We start from the raw sequence: 17,577 nt of genomic DNA, 5'->3' as shown, positions 1-17,577 counted from the left end.
GATGTAGGCTATTTAAAGTTACAAAATCTTTCCGCGTCGACCAAATGCTATTTCGAATGATGAGAAAGACTCGAAACGCACGAGAGTTATGAGACGAGACTCGAAAGACAAGTGCAACGAACACAACGAGCGAGAGAAGCAGTTGAGGCTGATTCACAATAAACCGGGAATGGGAACGAGAACGGAAATAATGTTAAATACATTTATTTTAACATTATTTCCGTTCTCGTTGTCGTTTCCGTTCCCGGTTTATTGTGAACCAGCCTTTAGTTTTATTCATCTCTAGTACTTTCATTTCGAAGATATTCGCTTTATTAGCTTCAGAGAAAAATAAATTGAGTTGATATATTCGTGTTGAAGATAATACGTTGTTTGCGTTGCAGATCACTCACGCCTGGGAAGACGTGAAGGCGATGTTCAACGGAGGCACCAGGAAGCGGCTGCTGGCGTCGGCGGTGCACAGCCAGTCGCACCCGCCGTCGGCCCCTACCCCGGCCAAGCAGCCCAAGCTCCCGCAAGAGCCGACGCAGGCCGCCGTGCCGTCCATAGTTCCCTTCTCGACGACGCCCGCCTCCCTGCCGGCACCGCCGCCCCGCGTTCCGCCGTTCCCGGACCTGCCCCTGCCCCTGTCCCGCAGCCTCGTGATGGACTACGTGTGGCACCACAGCACCAGCACCATCAAGCACCACCAGTTCCCCTTCCCGCCCTACGCGGCCCTGCCCTGGCTGGCGAAGCGAGGCGCCCCGTTCCTGGGCTTCGGGCCGGCGCCGCACCCCGACGGCGGGGCGCTGCATTCGGCGGTGGGGCCGCAGCCGGGGGACAACAAGCTGTACCAGTCGGCGTTCAGGCCCGTGTACCCCGTGCTGCCGCGCCCCGCAGAGCCCGAGCCGGAGCAGCAGCCGGAGTACGAACTGGAGGCCTGCAGCGACGAGGAAACCGTGGACATCGAGACCACGGAGGAGGACGCGCCCGTCACCCCCGACACGCCCGCCGCCTGCTGGACCAAAGAGCAGGTCAGACTCTGCCTAGTCTACCGTTCACAGGGGAAACACTAGCTTTGAATTTTTAAAGTATTCCTCAAGGATCAATATTAGGTTCCCTACTTTTTCTAGTGTTTATAAATGATCTTGCCCCCCTAATAAAAGATGTAGGTCATCCCATATTATTTTCAGATGACACAAGTATAGTAATTACAGCCAATAACTCCAACACATTCCAATTTTCAACAGAGGAAATTCTCTTCAAAATATGTGACTGGTTCTCAGTCAATAAATTGGTATTAAATTGTAACAAAACTAACATAATTCAATTTAAATCCTGTCAAAATTCAAAGTCGCAAATTTCTAGCGCAATAATTAATAATAGATCCCTATTAGAAACAACAACAACCAAATTTATTGGCTTAAAAATCGATGTGTTAAATTGGAAAAATCATATTAAAAAAATTACCCCCAAACTAAATTCAACTTGTTTTGCTATTAGATCTATGCAAAAGATAGTAAATATCAATACCTTAAAAACAATATACTTTGCATACTTCCACCCGGTAATGAGTTTTGGAATAATATTCTGGTGAAATTCCACAGATAGTAACAATAAATTTCTATTACAAAAAAGAGTAATTAGAATAATAGTAGGTGCCAAATCTAGGGAATCGTGTAGGACTATTTTCAAAAAACTACAAATAATGCCCATGGCTTGTCAGTATATCTTTTCATTAATAATCTTCCTCGTATGTAATCGTGAAAACTTTGTAACTAATTCAACAGTTCATACACGTAAAAAAATGACTTTCATACTCCATCGGCAAGTCTATCGTGCTATCAAAAAGGAGTGCGTTATATGGCAGTAAACATTTTTAATAGTCTCCCTATCGATATAAAAAATGAAACTCAAAACATAAAATTATTTAGGGCCAAATTAAAGAAGTACCTAATTTCTCACGCCTTCTATTCTGTAGGTGAATTCATGACATTCAATAACACTTCATGAAATTGATACTAAAACTTTGTGTAAATCTCGTCTGTATATATTTCATCTAGACTGTGACCATAAATTAAGATTTTATAATAGTATTAAGTTTTTTGACTTGTTCCATATTCTAGCTGTAAGCATGTATGAATACCATGGAATGTTAATAAATACAATACAATACAATACAATACAATACAATGGCCTTTGTATGCATAATTTTAACCGCGCGACAGGGATAAAAGAAAAGAGTACCATGGATTAATGAAACGATTTTTACGAGACACGTAGTCAAAATACTAGCAGGCTTGTAGGAATACAGAGTGTAACATATAATTTCTAACTACGTACGTGTAGTTACTAATGCAGGAGTAAAGGGAAGCTTTAACGCGAATGTAAGAATATGTGTATCATAGGTCTGCATCGGACGTTTTCGCTCGAGCGCCAAGTAGTTCATGGCATAAACCGATAGGTAGCGCACATGCATGATGGGTAAAATTGTCACGAGCGATAAATCCTCGAACGGTATAAGCCGAGCGTTAGACATTCGTTCTTGTTACAGTGATGAACTGTGTAATAACATCATAGATGTTTATCATTTCAAAACTTTGCAGTGTTTAACTAACCTCTCCATAGTACAACTACAAAACTTGCTTTAAAATGTAATATAAATGTTGTAGGTAAATGTTTCCCCCCCCCCCCACACAGGAGTGATTTTGTTTTTGCCACATCTGATAGATGTTATTGGATGTAAATGTAATTATTATAAACGGAGAACACAATCACGATAATGCAAGAACTGTATCAAGTTTTCTAGTAATCATAATAACAATAATAATAATAATAATAATAATAATAATAATAATAATCTCTAAATGATTAGTGTATCAATCTTTGCGTCTGTAACAGTTGTGCAGCATGATTATTTGTTTTATTATACAGGGACATCATTTTATTTTTACTAACATTTTTAATATTAACCTGTCTATACCTTTAGAGAACCGGAAACACCGCTTGCTCCCCCCTCCAAGACTGGAGTTCGATGATACTGGCGTAAAACACAAATCACTCTACTAGGTATAGGATGGAAGAAAAGTAGTTCATCCATTTACGTAAACTAGGAAATATCGCGATTTTGAGTTTGATAATTTTCATTAGGTTTTTCTTTAATCAAAGTACAGTACTGTATTAAGAATAAGAGTTTCTACTCACGAAGTGAGTTATCCATGCGAACGTATTCATTATGCAGTGTATATTATACTGTCTACAGCACATTAGCGTACAATATAGAGAAAGAAGTTAAATTGAAAAATAATCATAATATGAATATTTAAACACAATTTTGAAAATGGTGGCCGTTCATTTCGATACAGGCTTCAGTTCTTTTGTGCATATTATCGCACTATAGACTATTGCATCTAATTCCAATTACCAGTTTCGTCCTTCGTACTAGTAACTCATGTTGAAATAATTCTGTACCTACTCTACGTACTGTAAATTAAATCTTCACTTCTGCCCGACCCGAAAATATAAAATTACTCAGACATGCTATCTACTGTCCGTCCAAGTGGTTATGCCGCAGGATTGTAGAAAGGGAGGAAATCACGTGACAGTTAATTACTTAACGAGGCCCTTTTATTTAAGTTAAATTAAACAGCTGTATAATATTACGTAAACGTCCAATTCCTAAGAGAAATTAATGTTTTCAGAAAAGAGCTAAGAGGGGCGAGCAGAAGTAGGTGGGGGAAATCGGGATGCGACGTAGGCAAACGGACAGTACCTGTGCGAAAATATGATTCAATATTGAAAGCTCTTTCGTCACTGGAAAACGCGAACATATTTCTGGAACGTACTATACTCAGTAACTCAGTACTGCTTACTTTTTGCGGTCTTGGTTCTGTGTGGAGTTGGAACTTCATTAGTAGAAGGGGTGGGAGTGAAGTACATTCAAAAACTCAGGTACAATAAAAACTGAAGTACAAATAAAATTAAGTCCCTGTATTTTCTGTGACGTTATCTCTGTACTAATATTGTTATTAATCTACTGCTATATCAATAATATTTTGTAAAACGTTTGTACATTGTCGCAGTATATAGGCGGAACACTATGTATGGACCTATCATATTATATATGTGTGGTAAATCAAATATTGAATAATTATTAATTAGCAATAATAACTGTATATCGAAGTTTTTCATACTATTTTATTTATAACTTCATGTTCCTGTTTTGGTACGTTCCATTGACTGTTCCATTAAACGTTTGTCATAAACGCAGAAAATAAAGCCTTATTTTTTACCGTGTGAGCAAAACATATGTGTATCTTACCTGTCGCCTTTCATACAAGATAAGACATGTCGGTGAGATGACCTTGTACTGTGCTTCTATTTATTACGAGCGTATGACGGCCGATCGTATCTCACTCGAGGGTGCGACACTCGACCGAGTTCAAGCGAGCGATTTAACTCCAATTCAGCACTCTGATGTGTATATATTTTAGTATATTATATATACTTACGTAGGCCTATATATAATGTAGGATAAAGGTTGGTAATATCGTGATATCAGTAATATTGTAATAGTTCTTTTTGAGAAATTATTACAATTTTATTGAGCGAGAGGAAGATCGGTTTTTTGCGTCAACGTATTAAGGGAATGTTCGTGGACAAGTTGCTGCACAAAACCGGTCCTTTTCTGTCAGTAAAATTGAAATAAATTCTCAAAAAGAACTATCACAATATTACTCGTTGGCTATTACTAAACTTTACCCTACACAGACGCAAGCAAATATACTGTAAAGAATGAACAATATTATTTTTCTCTCGTCCAATAAACGTCAACTTTGACTATTGGCGAACTACTTCCCGCACGCTGGTTGCGAGCAAGATTAATCCAGTCTTTACAATCATATCCCACTTCCCTGAAATTAATTTTTATATTATCCTACAATGCGTGCAGTTCTGCCTTCTGTGACTTTCTTCATTCTCCTGTAACTTCATCCCTTTTTGCCCCAAATATTCTCCTAAGCACCTTATTCCCAGACATCCTTAACCTCTGTTCCTCTCTCAAATTCAGAGTCAAAGTTTCAAAACCATACAGAACAACCGGTAATATAACTGTTTTATAAATTCTTTCAGATTTTTTGAGAACAGACTGGATGACAAAAGCTTCTCAACCGAATAATAAGTCATTTTCCATATTTATTCTGCGATTAATTTCCTCCCGAGTGTTATTTATATTTATTAGCCTACTGTTGCTCCAAGATCTTTGAATGTTTCCACCTCTTCGAAGGATAAATTTCCAATTTTTATATTTCCATTTCGTACAATATTCTGGTCACGAAACATAATCATTTACAGTACTTTGTCTTTTCGGGATTTACTTCCAAACCTACCTCTTTACTCCTTCAAGTAAAATTACCGTGTTTTCCCTAATAGTTTGTGGATTTTCTCCTAACATATTCACGTCATCCGCATAGACAAGCATAATCGTTATCATATTATTATTATTATTATTATTATTATTATTATTATTTTATTAAAATATTGATCTTTTTTTTTTTCATTTTAATGTCAAATCTTCAGAAATTTAAGGCCATTTTTAGAGGTCATTTTTCTATGATTTTTAGGTCATCAAATTCAGAGCCCTAGTAATAACTTTACTTAAAATGGAATGTTTTAATTTACTGCGTAAATATACGTAGCCTATAGTCAAAACACTTGTGCCATTTTAAGGAGCACTGTTTGATAATTTCTAGTCAGAAGTGGATTCTTAAGTCTCTTCTCATATCTGAGGGCCATGAAATTTGAAGATATCCGACTGAATGATTCGTCACATTTCTTCATTATACACGAAGTAAGAAAATAGAAATTCTCTTTTAAAGATCCCGAAAGTAAATGCTTATTATATTGGTTACATCAAAAAGCGCGAGGAATTAAAAGATTAGGAAATATCCGAATATTGTAATGAACGGGCAGGAAATTACACCCCTGTCTGACCATAACGCCCACAACGAGAATGTTTGCTAAAGTAACTTGAGTCCAAATTGTGTGCAAATGAACTTCAAAGTTAATTTAAGTAATCAAGACTGAAGGTGCCACAGGAGGGCCGTTGCGAGGCTGTGCGCTCCCCAACTTGGAAACAACAGCCGTTCCGAGCTCGGTCGGTGGAATGCTAACGAGCGACGAGCAACACGCACGGCTGCACTTCTCCTAAATTCGGATTACTGCAAGTGCAGCTGTCTGGAGTTCGATGTCGTTCGTGGTTCGTACGGGCTATTCCATATGAAATCGATCAGTAAAAAACCTCGCATTTTCTATACTCTAATTTTTTCCCTATTTATACAAGGTGCTGAGGAGAGTGCATTTGCAAAAATATACTATCGAAAGTCAAACGGTTTTCCTACTATTGAGCGACAAATTTAGCGTATTTTATAAAAACAAGCCTCTTTCAGCGCTCAGAACTCTGGAACCATTTACTGCAGAACATTGAACGGGAGCTCATTTTGAAGCTGACATTTGGTAGATTATGTTAAGAAGTAATCCTTATTTTTATTATATACAGAGAGACAGATAATCTGATTTTACTTACTTTTAGGCTTTTTGCCCATTTGTAAAAATGTAAAAAATATTGAGAAAAAACCTTGCATTATTAAGAGGGATTCGGCATTGTTTGCTTAATGGCTCGGCAATACGTTTCGAGGGTATTAACCCTTTCTAACCCAAATTAAATTTACAAGCAATCCATGTTGAAACAAATAGCTGTATTAGGACCAATTCAGTGACCAAGTTACGGGAGTGGCAACATTTGAAACAAAACTATATTGATGAAAATGTATTGAAATAGAAGTTATCCAGCAAAATTTACCTTCATATGGAACACACAAGTATATAAATGCTATAAAGTTAATTATTTCCATATGGTATCTATAGGTAAGAAAGGGTTAAATAAATTATATTCACACGCCTAGACTTTAAAGGCGCAACACAGCAAGCACTGGCCCAGAGATGAAGATAAGCGAGCATTGGGCGTCATTTTGCTCTTGTATTTATGAAAACTTGTGATAAAGCTAGCCCAGCTATGCGCTACTAGACGAAACCTCACGTGTTTATGTCTTTTGGCCTTGCTTACCTAGGCTAGCTCCCGCCTCACAGTCAGCTGGTTAGTTCACGCGCGTACTACTTATTTTCTTTATTTGATATTTTCAATACTTTCTTATCAACGTCACACCAGTAAAATATATGTGTTTATTTGTACTTTCGATGCGGAATCTAACCATATATTTTAAAAATATTTTTTTCGTGGGCAAAGGCGTCTTAATGAAGAAAAATCTAAAATTCTCCGTTTCCATAAAAAGTAAGAAAAACTGTTTACATGTCAATATAAACTTTAACTTCTCAGCATCAAAATAAACTATGATTTTGATCACTGGGTGAAAGGGTTTCGGAGCCACAACAGTTTAAAGTTGCTAATTTTATGAAAATACGATAAATTTAAATATTTTTAATTTAAACATTATGAAGTTCTGATGCCTCAAACTTTGCACAAAGCATTATATCACAGTTGTCAACGGACAGAAAAAGTTTCATGGTATTTAAAAATTGCAAGGTCAATTTTCTCTATATTTCGGTCGATTTGAGATGGAATAGCCCGTACGCTTGATTCCAGACCTAGCTCAGTCAGCTACAAGAACAAAATTTATTAACTTATTTTCGTTACATGAACCGACATTTGGATTTTTCAAAATACTGTACAGTACACCGTAATTACAAAAGAAATAGACAACTTCAACACGTCATAAAATCATAACTACTGAAGATGTAGAAATTATACCTATTTGTACATTTTTGTTCAGCAATAATGAAAGTTTCTATCGATAGATATCGATTATCGATTACGTCAAGTCACAGTTCCTCCAAGGTGGCCGTCATTGCCGTTGAACATGGATTTTGCTGCTTGAATTAACTGAAACAAAGACTGTTACAGCTATGCAACGGTATTTTAAACCATGTTTCAGAAAATTACACTAACTGGAAAGTCAATTGGCACAATAAATTTGAAACAACGGGATAATAATAATAATTCTTTATTTATACTGGTAGAGTTAAGGTCATGGGGCCTTCTTTTACACTCTACCAGGTCACAAAGTAGCCTATACAATCATTGAAGAATTTGACAAAAAGTTAAAGAACAAAATAATAACATATTACAAAAAAATAATGATAATAGCATAATAAATCGACACTAAACAACATGAAAATAATACCATAATAGAAAAAAAAAGAAAGTAAAATACATTTAAATATAGTAAAAGCAACTCATTTAGTACAAATAGTTAATATGAAGAACGTAAGGAAGAATATAACAAAATGGAATGTAATAAAATCATAAAAAAAGATGTGTGTAACGGTAAAAATCCGCGTGCGTCGGATGAAAAAAAGTTTATCGTGTTCGTGATTTTTTCAAACGCGGTGCAAATAAATCGACGAGAAGGGAAAATATGGATATACAAATTTCACAATCGACAGTTTGGAACATTTTAACTGACGCCTCTGGCAAGATTTCGACTACTTCCTTGGTATATCCTATGTGTCGCAGGATCTACACATCAAAAATTGTAAACTGTTGAAATAAACTTGAAGAATGCATTTACAAAATCGCGCAAAGTGATTTTTTTTTTTTTTTTTTTTTTTTTTTTTTTACATTTAAATAGTTCTTGTCGCATAACTTGTCTCTTCGAAATCTTGAACTTCTCTTCGAAATCTTGAACTCTTCTATTCCTTCGTACCTGTCGTCTCGCTTCACTTACCTTTCTTCCCACCACAATCTGAACACACGCTCTCGCCATGAAACAATACTAACAATACCATCCCATCGCACCTCCTCATACTCATCCTCTGTCACAATAGCCCTGCCAAGACTCTGGAATTCGTTACCTGCTAGCATCAGGGACTGTCGAAATAAAATTCAATTCAAACGCAAACTTACTAGGCACTTGGTCAGTAATTGAGACTCGTTCAGACATGGTTTCTTGTAAATAGTTCTTTTAATCTACCACAAAATATCTCAATATCCGGTAATTTCATCACTATAGAATTTTGTTATTGTAGGTTTAATTTGTAATTTAGTAAATACAAAAATATTCTTTGTTCTTAACTTCTATGATAAAATGTCTAGCTTTCATTAATCAGGTATTCTTGTCGTACTTTAATTTTTATTGTAATTGTAATTGTAAATTTAATATTAATTGTAATCTTATTGTTCATGTTATAGTTGTAATCCCCTGGTAGAGGGGCAGAGAAGGCCTGACGGCCTTATCTCTACCAGGTTAAATAAATAAATCTAATCTAATCTAATCTAATCTAATCTAACTTGTTAAAATTGTCTATTCCTTCTGTAATCAAGCGGTATTTTGGAGCTAATGACTTAATTGTTTTTATGTGAGGACATTACGTTACGGATTTTCACCCCTAAGGATGTTGGTTGCAACGCCTTCATGGTCTAAGTACGCACGGCTTTTCTTTGCCTACCCGGAACGTCTCATTTTGAGAAACCGAATATTCATCCTTACTCTCTCTCTCTCTTTGCATACTCACTGAATTCAAATTACTCATATCACAGGATTTGTTGGCAGAATTCTATTCAACGGATACACTTCTCAGGAGCTTCACTCTAAAGTTTCGAAAAAGTTCGGTTTATATTTGAGGAGCAACTACCAAAATACATTTAGTCCATCGGAGGAAAATGTTGAGGATCACTTTTGGTTCTTATTTATGGTTTCTACATCTCTCTGCATTCATACTGCTTCAAAACGTAGGCGTATATTTTACCATTGAGAAAGCATTCCAATAATCAGAAGTTGCAACAAATCGTGCTTTGTCCAACGCACTATGTAGGCCTACAGAGGTGCACTCATTACGAGCACCGTCTTGAATCACTAAGTGATTACTAGACTTCGTGGAATTGCCACGAGAATCGCAAGGTTTACTACGCACGCGGTATAGACTGTATGAGAAGTGGGCGTGCAACGGATGGAGTATGCCTCTAATGTAACCACTGAGCAGTATACTGCGGTTACAATAAAGCCTGTATCCTGCATTCAAGAAATATAATGAATGATCATTGAAGTAGGAAATGTCTAAACATGTAATTACACAATTATTTTATAGTGAGATATATTAACTCTTAAAACTTAATGTAATATAGCCTACTCACATCATCCTTCAATATGCGCATTGCAGTGAAGAGTTACGTACATTTTGAGCGATTGCAAAGTCACTTAAACAGTTTTTATATTGGGAAAATGTATATTCGAATCACACGATATAATAGGTGCATATTTGAAAAACGGAAAGTCACTACTTTTTAGTACATCAACTTCAGACGTCTTATCGAGACCTGATAGTACATAATTTATAATACGAAATTGTGAATAGGCAGAATTTTTAGCAATAATATTTCTCAACTTACATTTCACTTTTTCTGAAATTAATGAATTGTTATTTTGGATAACGGTTTGTGATACTTTATCCGCTATATTAAGGGCTTCTCAGAGTTGTAGTTTAGACGATTCTAACAGGGTGATGCTTTTGGACACGATTTTAAAATTAGAATCAGTGAACAGAATATCTTCCAATAGCGGTTCAGAAGGCAATGATTTTACAGCTGCAACAGCGGAACTGTCTGTGCTATCCAATGCAACAATTACCTCCATTGTTTTGCCATAATATTCTGCATAATAATTAACAGCATCCAACCACTTTTCTCAACGTGGTCGAGACTGGCTGCGGGGGTATTCCAGGGGAAATTGTTTGGAACAGCATCACACTCATTGTAGCATGTTTGATTGAATTCTTGTCTACACTGAACACATGTTAAGCTTTGACTATTCCAACCACAGTAATACAAGAACAAGTGCTTACGTAGGTATACATTAGCAGTAGCTGCTCTATCTATTTGGACCGGTCACAACTCTTAACATGAACTGCTTATACTACGAGACCGGGCGGTCGCTCACCTCATCTATACTACCATACATCGGCAACCTGATTGCATGCTGTGTGTGGCAATTCGACGAAGTCTAGTGATTACTTACGCATATCATATTATTATTATGATTTACAGAAGTGTAAATAATTGTAGAAAATTGTAAAATTGTAAAAATATTATACGAATTTTAATTGTAATTGTAATCTTGTAAAATTTTGACTTGTTCCAAATCTTAAAGCTTCATTGCTAATGTAAGATCTAAGGAATATAATAAATGAATTCTGCGTTATCACACAATCTGTGACACAGTACATGAGGATAGGCCACATAAGGGAAAACTGAGAGGTAGAACTTAAACTGAGGGGATTCGATCCGGCATCGGAACTGGAATCCGGTGTGGCTTAGTGGATAAAGCGTCAGCACGTAGAGCTGAAAACCCGGGTACAAGTCTCGGTGCCAGAGAGAATTTTTCTCTGTTATATCCATCCTTCATCATACTGTATGATAACGCAGAATTCATGCACGGAAATATCATATGTACTTCGGTACATCATAATAATATATTTCATATAAACTAAATTTGTGCATAGAGTATAAACAAACATATGCTTAGCCGCCAATAAACAGTACGTAGATTGTCACACTTCGGAAATAGAATAATTTCTCACGCCCACCGGATCACAAAATTATTGACCGTTTTACGTAGGTTATTCATATTTCTATTCGACAAAATTCAATCAATCTTCGAGTAAAATATTATTTAAATGATTATCACCGTTCTGCATGGATTTTGTTGTTTTGAAATAAATGAGCGTTTCTGATTCACAATTTCACACTGATTGCAAAAATGAAATCCGTTTTCGCGTACCACGTCAGAATTTTTTACAATTCAAAATTGTATGTTTTCAATATTTTTCGTAATATAGTAATACTAGTGCCTTGTGCAGCAAATGCTGCTGCAAACTAAGTTCGTTAGACGTTCAAATAAAAATTTTTCACATTTATTTTCGATGAAGAATACTTGTCTCTTTGATAGTTATTTACTACCATGACAATGAAAAATACTCCCTCTGAATGGATATTTTTAGGCCAAATACTTTTTCTTGAACCTATCCAACTTCAGTTTTTGAGTTTCAACGCGAAAACGCAAGTATCAATGTCAGGACTATAGCAGTAGTAGTGTCAGTATTTCAGGTCATTGTGGATTGTAGGCAAAAGTTAAAAAAATGTCAGGTTTGCTAAGCTTTCGAACAATAGCATTTTCGTATAGCTGCTGCATGTAGAACTTGAAATGTAGAGCGTAAAATCATTTTATCCTACTAAGAGATCTTCCTGAAATGATCTGGAGACTACAAAATTTTCTAGGCCTCTTATTTTATCAGTAAGTAATACCTTTTTATCTTTCCTTAGGCACTGTAATTTTTGTGCTCTCTCGAGCCAATACTGAAGACTATGACACATATCAATATCTACACTACACCGCCATTAAGTATATGAAAAAGACCCAACCCCACTGGGTTAATAAGTATAAACATATTTGATTTTTAATAACAATATTATTATCTTACTTAAGTTTTGTAGTTTTATATATAGCAGCCACTCAGTAAATTATAGAAATGAAGATCTAAATTAAGATATTATCTACATTTACTTAAGAACCACAAAACGTTTCACTTTCATGTCATCAATGTAGCATCAATATTATGTACAATTAATGAAAAATAGACGCATCATGATATTAACTATAATAATATTTAATTTCTAATGGTAATAATGTCATCAAACCACCTCAGGTTTCGTAGATTTGAATATCCAATACACAGCCATACTCAGAAAATTATACACTGCAGAATCAGTTTTTAATAACAAATTGAATTGAGCTCTAAATATGACGGCAATCCTGCAGGTCATGGCCTTCGTGTAATAGCCTATTGTTTATTGTAGTATGTGTTTTGTTGTGAAATTAAATCAAGTCGGCCGTGATGCAATAAAATTAGTTCTCAAAACTGACAACAGATGGATTTTGGAAAATAGGAAAATTATGTAGGAAAATTGACATTTCACTGAAAACTACTACTTTTCCGAAAAACTTTGGGTTCCAAGCTTCAAAATGAGGGGCCATTTATTAAAATCCGTTCAGCCGTTTTCCCGTAATTTCCATTACCATTTCAAATTATATATATATAGATTACAGTGTGCTTGTTGTTTGTTAAAAAGGCACGATAGCTTATAATTTAAACTTTATTACTTAAAATGTGACATAATATATTTAATCATGTTTATATTTGATATTTATTAAAATCTACTGAATGTATCCGCCCTTAGGGGATGTACAAAATTGTACCCTTCTCCTTAAAATGAACCGAGGTTAAGACACCCGTTGTTTATACTTGGAAATTTTTGTCTGTCTGCACCCAACGTTATCTATAAACAGGAAGTTGAAATATTTAGTGTCTCAGGTCATAAAAAATTATGAAGGAAATATTTACTGTTAGAGATTGCTGTTAATACTAACAATGAATTAGAGAAATGACATAGGGTCCCTGTATATATATATTTATTTATTTATGGAAGTGCAATCCAGCTTATGAGGCTACAGATTTCCTTCCTGAGATAATAAACCTATCCCCTTTTAAAAGTTGTTTTAAAATTAGAGGTTCAGTTTTGTGTTGTTGGTTGCCGTGCAAAAGTGAAGTGTGTGAGTTCTCATTTTTATGCGAGAGTACAACATAATAGTGTTGTTTCATAAAAGTGTCGAAACGTGGTTGTGTAAATGATCCAAATTTGTTTTACTATATGTGTGGGTCATATACGTCAGTAAAACAGAGACAGAATATAACAGCTTTTGTAAAGAATACTTACTTTCAATATTTTGGCATTAAGTTAGGAGACCAGGACAAATCCTAGTGCCCCCACAAAGTATGTCGTAGTTGTGTTGAAGAGTTGAGGAGTTGGAAAAATGGCAAAAGAAAGTCATTACCCTTTGGTATCCCTATGATTTGGAGGGAACCTACAAATCATTTATTGTTATTTTTGTACAGTTAAGTTAGCTGAATATACTGCTAAAAACAAGAAAGATATTCTATATCCTAATATTCCCTCTGCCATTCGGCCCATACCTCATTGTCCTGATATTCCCGTTCTGCTACCCCCAGAATCAGATACATTGCCATCTGGATCCAGAAGCACAGAAACTGAATCTCCAGTGGATCATACTTATGAACCAGACAATACTGGTGATGATAGATGTTTTAATCAAAGTGAGCTTAATGATTTAGTGAGGCATTTAAATTTGCCTAAAGAATCAGCAGAACTATTAGGTTCTATGTTAAAAGAAAAGAAAGTATTAGCTGAAGGTACATATTTTTCATGGTACTGGCATCGTCAGAGGGAACTTGTCCCCCCCCCCCTTTTTTTTTTTTTTTTTTTTTTTTTGCTGAAGAATAAAATTTAGTGTATTTCCAAGACATCCCTGACGTCTTAAAATTTCATAACATAAACTATAATTCCAAAGAGTGGAGGTTCTTCATAGATTCTTCTCAGAAAAGTCTTAAACGTGTTTTCCCTCATAATGGAAACATTGCGGACTACTGCTGGATGTTAAAAAGGGACTCCTCTGCACAACATGCAAGGAAGTCAAGGAGGACAAAATTTGAAGTGCAATATTGAGGTAAGGTTATGAAAGTGCTTATAATTATTAATTAATATTAATTAATGATTAATTAGTGGCAAATAGCAAATTGTGGCCTAATTTTTCTCACAAAATTCTTGTTGAAAATAATTGTTATGACGTTTCACAAAGCTATAATTTCATTTCTAGTTTTTCATTAATTGTCTGAAAACCTGACGTGATGAGGAAAAATGGAGATTATTTTCGAATTCAGCATAAAAAATCCGTTTGGAATCGCCTATCCGATTGAAAACAACAGAAAATAAGTTCTGAAATGCAGAACGGTGTTATTTGAAAATAAGTAAAAGTTACACAAATAATATTAAAAAAGAAAACAAGTATGAAATATGACACTAAGACGAACAGAAAAATAGACTGGATGTGATAGAGGATAAAAACGGATCTGCTAATTTTGACAGAGGAGAGACCTGGATGGTTTGATTCTTGCAAACCCGTTGGTTCAGTGTACAATAGAGTCAATGAGGACACAAAGCTCGGGCTGTAAAACCTACAAATCGGCAGATGAGGTTTAGGTGGAATAATGTGTTGTTGACACAGAGACAGTTGTTCCAATTCAAAGTTTCCAGCCACACATTCTAAATCGCTTTCATTGGGTCAGTTTCGTGTACGTTAGCCTTTCTCAAACTATGGTCCGCAGACTTCTAGCTGTTCCCACGATAAAGCTAGGTGATTCATAATGAAAAATTATTACTTAAAAATACTACTTTGTTTGTAGTATTACATTGCACTTATTCAGTTTAAAGAGTACAGAATGTATTATTCACAAGTTTATAAACGTTAGAATGGAGTGAATTTCAACAAATTCAGTTAGTCACCGGCTTAGCTCAAAAGGTAGCACCAGCGTATAGGTAATTAAGTATGGACACTTCGCGTCCGGACTGATTTCAATGACCTTCAAGCCAGCTAGAGCGTGAGATTCTGCTTTCTCCCTAGAGTTGGCATTGACATCACACCAGCTAGCAGTCGACACAGCGGAAATGTAACACATATAATTAATACATCTAGGTACATTATGTACTCAAATAAAATAAATTGGATCCATAAAATAATAAATCCGTCATTAACTGTAATGTGTAGACTATAGAGCAGGCCTGCACAAGGTTTGCGCTCTCCGAGCCGGCTCACAGCTCATGAGCGGAATACAGATATTAGCTTCGCTCTGTATAAGGGTGGACTGGAAGAAGGGGTGATCTTGTACAAAATATACACAAAAGGAAGTACTATTACAAGTGCTTATGAAATGAATTCCCGTTCAGTGTTTGCAAAACTATCTTGGACTATTATTAATTAATAAAGAAATATTTATTTTACAGAAGTAATAGAAATTCTATAGCTACTTAAATGTACAATATCATTTTGTTATATTTTTATTTATCACTATATCAAAACGAGGTTTTATGCTGTTGGCAACTGAAAGGAACAGTAGCCTACTGATGATAATGAAACATCAGTTACAGATGTTCGATGTCTGCCTTTATTAAAGTTGATTATAGAAAAGAGTTGCTTACAAATATAAATGTTAAGCCAAACATAGCTATCATTTTCACAGCCAGCCTGTGTAGTCGTGGATATTATTGCTAATGTTTAGTCTTGTAAAACTCAACCAGGCTAGTGGTATTATTCAAACGATCTTTAGCCCTTAGGTCACATTGAAGATCGATAAGTTCGAGCTGTAAATCGTTAAATGTTATGTTCCGTCTTTTAGATTCCTCCATACTGTACTGTAGCAGTAGGTAAGCAACGTGAAACAGTTACTGAGAATAGGCCTACACACTGAACGCCACTAGATAGCTGAGTGGTCGTTTCCCTCTCCTCTACCTATAGCAAGTCAATGTCATTCTGGCGTATCTTCCTCTCCGTTTCGGGGAGCGGTAAACACGGCTCTCCCGCTCCGAAGGAGCGCGCACGCTCGTTGAGCGCTGTTTGTGCAGGCCTGCTCTAGAGTTCCTTTATAATGAGAGTTGAGACGTTGACCCCAACAACAATTAAAATATGTAATGATTTGATAGCACTGAAAATGGAAAAACAAAACCCTTATGGGAAGTAAAACCATATACCTATATTATTTTATATACAAATATTAAACGAATTCGATACTTAATTTTATAATGTATTATATTATTTTATAATATAATTTATTATATCTGAAATATAAAAAATTATTATTACAACTAGTTTGCCACTGAGAAATAAGGAAAAGCTGTTAACTTGAATTTATTTGAAGCAAAGCGTTACTGGATTATGCAATAAGGTAGGCGATGTTTGGATTCTGTGTCTCAACTCTATACTCAATTATTATCTTAGCGTATGCTCGATTACACTAACCTCTAGCGCTTGAAAGAGGAACTAATCGCCGGCGCACAGAGAAACAAAACGCAGGAAAATTCACTCAGTGTCCATTCCTTATAATCCCTATTCGCTGGTAGCACTATTGTCTGCTGTTCCGAGTTTCTCTCGACGTTGGGCCGATTACCTGGTTGGGTTTTTCGGCAATTCATGGCGAATCCTCGGCCTCATCTCGCCAAATACTTTCTCGCTATCACCAATTCCATCCAAGCTAAATAACTTCTTGGCTGATACAGCATTTTTAAATAACCGACTTGGAAAAAAAAAAAGAACTCAGTTCCCTTTGACATGAATACTTTTCATAAAGACCTAGTTTTATAGCATTTACCGTTACTTGCAAGTCCTCGAATAGCTGAAAATTTTATTATTGACCCCTCAAGTCTCAGGCTGTAGGAAAGTTTTATAGTACATAAGAATATATATTTTTTTCACTATTAATCAGCGAACGAAAGATAATGTTCCAAGTTTTGCTTCTGAAAGCAAGTAATGATTGTAAAATTTAACACGCAACAAATACAACAAATATAAAATTGGAAGTTCAGCAACGAAGTTGTTAAGCTGTGTTGCTGGATATAGGGAT

General features: G+C 35.8%; 1 protein-coding gene across 1 annotated transcript in view; it reads left to right on the top strand.

Moving 5' to 3' along the window:
* Positions 1-17,577, top strand: part of fuss (SKI family transcriptional corepressor fussel) — a 166,480-nt gene that overhangs the window by 17,001 nt on the left and 131,902 nt on the right. The window contains exon 4 of the mRNA XM_069838675.1: positions 384-1,013. Coding sequence (XP_069694776.1) covers positions 384-1,013 — 630 coding nt within the window. The remainder of the gene's footprint in view (positions 1-383; positions 1,014-17,577) is intronic.

The sequence above is a fragment of the Periplaneta americana genome, chromosome 11, assembly GCF_040183065.1.
Source record: "Periplaneta americana isolate PAMFEO1 chromosome 11, P.americana_PAMFEO1_priV1, whole genome shotgun sequence".
In the NCBI taxonomy this organism is placed as follows: Eukaryota; Metazoa; Arthropoda; class Insecta; order Blattodea; family Blattidae; genus Periplaneta; species Periplaneta americana.
Note: the sequence above shows the minus strand (reverse complement) of the source record. Positions and strands in the feature narration are given on the sequence as shown.